Source organism: Gekko japonicus, unplaced genomic scaffold, assembly GCF_001447785.1.
Source record: "Gekko japonicus isolate JY-2015 unplaced genomic scaffold, Gekko_japonicus_V1.1 scaffold4128, whole genome shotgun sequence".
Classification (NCBI taxonomy): Eukaryota; Metazoa; Chordata; class Lepidosauria; order Squamata; family Gekkonidae; genus Gekko; species Gekko japonicus.
The window spans coordinates 99,033-105,032 of NW_015165956.1; the positions used below are offsets into that span (position 1 = coordinate 99,033).

General features: G+C 36.8%; 1 protein-coding gene across 2 annotated transcripts in view; it reads left to right on the plus strand.

The window, feature by feature from the left end:
* The window catches only part of SENP6 (SUMO1/sentrin specific peptidase 6), a 92,910-nt gene extending 90,876 nt beyond the window's left edge, over positions 1–2,034 (plus strand). For both annotated transcript variants that reach the window (XM_015411463.1, XM_015411464.1), the window contains exons 21-23: positions 249–317; positions 407–557; positions 1,648–2,034. In XM_015411463.1, coding sequence (XP_015266949.1) covers positions 249–317; positions 407–557; positions 1,648–1,857 — 430 coding nt within the window. In that variant the 3' untranslated portion in view covers positions 1,858–2,034. The remainder of the gene's footprint in view (positions 1–248; positions 318–406; positions 558–1,647) is intronic.
* The last annotated feature ends 3,966 nt before the right edge of the window (positions 2,035–6,000 follow it).

Consider the following 6,000-nt stretch of genomic DNA (forward strand, 5'->3'; position numbering starts at 1 on the left):
CTTTTGTACCCAGAAGTATAAATTTGGTGCATGGCCGTGGCTCCGTGGTAGATCGTCTGCTTTGCATCTCTAGTTGACTGGATCAGGTACTAGATGATGTGAAAGACCTCTGGAGAGCCACTGCTAGTCAGAGCAGACAGTACTGACTGGATAGACCAATGATCTGATTTATTATAATGCTGCTTCATATGTTTATGTATTCATTGAATAATTAAACACTAATGAGATAAAAAATTGTTTCCTTGTAGGCCTTGCATTCTGCTTATGGATTCATTGAGAGGCCCTTCCCGATCAAATGTTGTCAGAACTCTAAGGGAGTGAGTAATTAACTTCTGATTTAGAGCTTGTGTTCTGTATCAGAATATTATATAAAACATTTTTCTGACTTCTGTGCTTTGTACCACAGATACTTGGAAGTGGAATGGGAAGTTCGGAAAGGTACTAAAAGAAGCTTTTCCAAAGATGTTATGAAGGGCTCAAATCCTAAAGTGCCACAACAGAACAACTTCAGTGACTGTGGAGTTTATGTCCTACAGTATGTGGAGAGTTTTTTTGAGGTGAGTTATTGGGTTATTTTCATAGTTTGTGCTTTGCTCCTAAATTCAGATTTCAGATATCCAGTCTTTTAAATTGAAAGTATGCCAGTATAGCTGGTTTCAAATGGTCAGACTGGAGTTGGCAGAAAAGGTCTAGACATTTTCATTACTGCTACCTTACTGCACTTGTAAAATAATGTTCAGAATCAGTCAGTTTAGAAGAATCTTGAAATTATCATTGTCATGAAAAAACAATGTTTATTTACTTTATTAATACCTCACCTTTCTCTCCAATGGGGACCTAAAGCAAGTTACATCATTCTCCTCTCCTCTATTTTAACTTCACAACAGCTTTCTGAGGTAGGGTAAAACAAGAGTGTGGGACTGGCCTAAGATCACTCACCAAACTTCCATGGCAGAGTGGGGGATTAAACCCTGGGTCTCTCAGTTCCTAGCATATATTCTGTTTGGTGTTGGGGGGGTTTTTTGGGAGGGGGGGTGCTCAAAACAGAATTATTGGAAATATAGGCTCTAGTGATGATTGTCCTTTTGACTCATGAATAAAGATGGTAGCTAAAAGAGGACAAATAGGTAAAGAAAGCATGCTAATTTTCTAAAAGATTAATTTGGCTAGAAATTAACTCAAAAAGAAGATGAAAACCCCAAACTCTGCAAAAAAATAAGTGCTCTTAGCTACAGTCCGTTTGCCTCACACTCTTAGAAGGGGAAAGCCCCAACGTCTAGGTGATGTAGGCAGACTTGATCCCCCTCAATGCCATTTCCCAAACAGCAAAACAAGTTTGAAGAGACCTATTTTAGCACGAGTGCATTGATACTAGTGGCAAGGACCAAGATCTCTAAGAAGCCATAAAACCATAAATTCTTGAAGCCATAAAATTTTGAAGATTGAGGAAACTTTACCTATTTTTACTGAAGGTAAACAGAGTTCATCCTCCATAGAATAGATGCAACAAACTACCATGTATGTTCATGAGAGATTGGGATAAATTTTTAAATACACGTATAACTTCTGAATATTTTCATGTAGATGTTCTGTACAGACGCTATTGTGTTACTTTCTCTTATAGCATATTTGTTTTGTTCCCACTAGGATCCCATTCTAAATTTTGAACTACCAATGAATCTAACAGACTGGTTTCCACGCCCAAGAATGAAAACAAAACGAGAAGAAATAAGGAACATAATCCTGAATTTACATGAACAGCAGAACAAAGAAAAGAAAGGGCAGAAGGATCCTAATTCAACAGAGAAGTCTTTTCAGGAAGGAGCAGAGCAATTTATCAACAGTGGTTCAGACTGAATATTTTCTCTGTTGCAGCACCCAAAAACTGATCTACTTCCTACAGTCTGCCCATACTAAGGACTTTGGAGTATTATCAGCTCAGACTTTGTGTCATTCTCATAAATTTGTGTCATGAATTGAACATATTCCTCTCCAAATGTATTAAATAGACAAATATGTACATATGTGAACTAAGCCAACTTTTTTCAACATTTGTAATTAAGTTTTTCACTTCTTAGGAAACCTTTGTTATGTATTTCTGTTAATAGAACTTAATAGCAACTTCTAGATACAAAACAAATAAAAATATTTATAGGATAAATTGGTTAAGTTTTTCTGCGTTAAGTAAAATTGTCATTTAACATTTCCCAGTAAGACTTCTGTAATGCATGGGAAATGCCTATGTAGCGTGCTAATCAAGTTCATACTTTGATTTACAGTTGCCATTACAAGATCTGTTTCAGCTGTGTGCAACAATATAAGAATGTGTCTAAATGCACTGTATTTCTAAGGTGAGTAGTTTGCATTCAGAATCGAAATGCAGACAACATAACCTTCAATAATGAACACTTCAGATACAGGACATAATGAAAGAGAACTTCACAAGTGCTTGGGATAATGCTGCTTTATGACTACAGGACATCTTATTTGAGCAGTATTTAATTATTGGCCTCCAATACAGTCAGTTTCAGTAGTACTGTTGGATCCTTTCTTTTGTGGTTTCTGATTGTTGTGCAACTGTACTTTGACAATTATTTCATTATAAAATTGTATTTTGGGTACATGTGCTTGAAATAGCAGCAGATTGCTCCCATTACATTTTCTGTGTTGGAATTCTGAATGTCATATTCATGTGCTTTATCAAATGAACATTTTTAAAATGTATCAGTACTATTTTTGTAATGTCCAGAAAAACCAAAATATTGCTAGACTTTCATTGCTTGCTTGCTTCTTAATTTTCAATAGAATTGTCTAATAATACTGAGTCAACTCTTTGGCATATTTCCATGATGTAATTTGATTTTCAAATTATGTAAAAGTACAGCCTTATGATGCCAGCTCCTCTAAGAGTCCAGAACAAACCAACTACCTTCTGTAACACTTTAAAAATATACATAAATCTTAATACTCAAAATAAGGGAATAGAAACTGCTCTTGCAAAGACATTTTACTGTAACATTTCTGTTGTCCAAAACTTTTTTTTTTTTTTTTTGCGTTATGTGAGTGGAAATAGACTGTCAGATGGAAGATATGGGAGATGTAGGTAAGGTTGTAGAGAATGCAGGAGGGGAGTTCTTGCCATCCTTATGACTTCATACATCTTCAGATCCCTTTTTACCTGTTTATGAAAAAGAGAAACTTTGCATGCATGTGTCATCCCTTGGTTGTCATACCAGTATTTATTACCCTGCAGATAGCTAGGTCTTCAGTTGCTTTATTCAAGGAGGTGTTCAGAAGGTCACATGCTTCTGGCAGTAGGGCAGTACCTTTTGGGCTGTGGTGCTATTGACTTCAATGGGATTTACACAGCCTATGTGTAGGGTTGCAGACATGGTCATTTTTTATTGTTTTGATTCTGAATTTAGGGAAAGTGTGCTTTTTTTAACTAGAGAAGACTCTTAACAGCCCTTATAGCATTATAGTTTCCACTCATTAGTGAAATCTGTAGTTCAAATTGCTTTCTCAGCAAATCTGAAGGAATAGCATTAACTGGAAGAAAATGTAAATGAGCACTAAATTACCCAGTAAACTGCTGAAAATTCCTACATTTTTTTAAACAGCAAAATTAGTTAGAATAAGAGAAGAACAAGTATAGAAATGGGTTGGTATAGCAACTTTTTAAAAAGCGACTTGAACACATAGTAGAGGCCAGTAGAAAAAGGAAAGCTTCATCTAGTGAAATGCATACTTTCCCATGGCATCATTATAGTATTCTGATTATCAATGTATTTTTTTTCTGTAACAGGTTTTGCAACATCTTGGTTCCTCATTATTCAGTTCTATTCCATAGAATGGCCTGAAGCTTGTATTCCATTTCAAGATGTGACAAATGAAATGTTTATTTCTTAATATGGTAAAGGGTCAGTCATGCAGGAAGCTGATACACATGTTAATATAGAAAATTTATTTTTTTAATAAAATGATAGAAAATGTGTGAAGAACTTGAATATTTACAATGCATGTGTTGATTAGCCTTATAGTGATTTGTGCCTGCAACGCATGTAAAAATACCCTGCTTAGATGGAGCATGAGGCTAGATATAAAGTTTAGTCTGCAAGTTATCAAAGCATTTGCCTTTTAAAATAGCGCTAGGTGTGACCAGCATTAATTAAACATGTTATGAATGAGTTGGTAAGACAAAGCTATCAAGTAGCTAACTAATTAGATGTATCTCTTGTATTAGGTTTCACGTTGGATAGAATAACGGTTAAGAATTCTTCTAAAAGTTTTAGATTACTTAGCATGAAAAATGTATGACTTTTTGGTAAACAATTGCTAGAGGCAGAAGTAGAGGTGACATTTAATATTCCCTTATAGCATTCTTATTTTTCTTGTTGGACACAGTTGCCAGTGTGCACATATGAGCAGAGAATGTTAGGGAAATATTCTAAAACTAGCTCCTGTAACAGTGGGGTTTTTTTATCTAGATGATTTTCTATCTGTCTTTCCCAAGGGCTCAGTAACCTTTATAGAAGAATCACTTTAGTCAACCTTTCTTCTAATGTTAGAAGGTACTTATGGCAGGTTTTCACATTATAGAGCATGTGACAGAGCAGGAAAAAAAGTATATCTTGAGAAACGTGTTTTTATCTGTTCAATGATGTGTCATTATCTATAACTTGCAAATGTAGGTATCTTTTCATTTTCTGTTGCCAGCTCCATTTTATAGGTCTTAAATACTTTATAGTTCAGAATTAGAACTAGTCTACATTTTCAGAAAGTCATATGGTACAGACCTCTTTTTGTACCACATTAAAAAACAGGTTATGTGTGACCTTTTCTCCATAAGCAGACTCTGACTATAGACTCCTGCACAACTAGGAAGGTTGTAACCATAGCCTTGCCTCTCCTTACATGCTATCTTTTCCACATGCAGTGCATTTTTTGGGAGAACCATTCAGTCACTCAGATGCACCTGCCTGCTTTCTGAATGGTACAGTCCAGGAGCCCACACACAGTCCTCCTTTAGAGGTGATTAGCTAAAGCTGGAGGGATTTTGCCCTAGGATATCTGTACACTGGAGTACATTAGCACTTTAAGGGGGAGAGCTCCTAATATTCTACACACTGTGAAATGGGATCCATTTCCAAATGGTGTCTGTAATCTCATAAATTAATGTTTAATAAATCTATATAGTACTTTAATTCTTCCTCCCTAGCAGATGAGAAGTAGTGGCTGTCATGTATTCCTATGTTCTGCGGTTAAATGTATAGTGAAGTGCCTTTCTCTTAATTCTATATCTTTCATCAGTGATTATACCTGCCAGATGGGCACAGTTTGCCCTTCCTGTTAATTTTGTATAGGTAGGGACTGGTTTTTATGACTTTAATGTTCATGTCTCTGTGAGCTGAATGAGTGCTTGTGTTTCCAAGTATGCTTTGAAACATCCCTGAATTATACAAAATATGAAGAACCAGTAAAGAGCATTGCTGTTTTATACATAACTAGGAGCAAAGCCTGTTGTATAAAAGCAATACAATGAGCTCTAGAAAGAGGGCCCTCCACAGAGCAGGCGTGCGGAGCCGCCTCCAGGTGGTCTCAGCCTCCTTCGAGCGAGCTGCAGTAAAGAGGTGACTGGCATTACCTGGCGCGTATTCTGGTGCCCCGCTGTCATTCAGAGTGCCACGCCGCCTCTCGCTGTCCTTCCTGCTGCAGTTGCCCTCACTTTGTTCCTGGGTGTCAATTGACCTGCAGTACGGAAGGTTTCAGGGGAGGACTTCCTCAAGCATGACTCATTGGTGCTGGAATGCAGGCCAATATAATCTGTCTGTCAATTCTTACGTTTGTTCCCATTGGTCGTTCTTCATTTTTAGGGGCTGTGTTTTATGAGGTGGAATTGAGATAGACCCTAGGCCATCGGAAATATTTAACCACATGGGAATATAGATATGGAAGTGTTCAGGTATAAACTAATCAAAATTCAGTCCAAAAATGCCCATT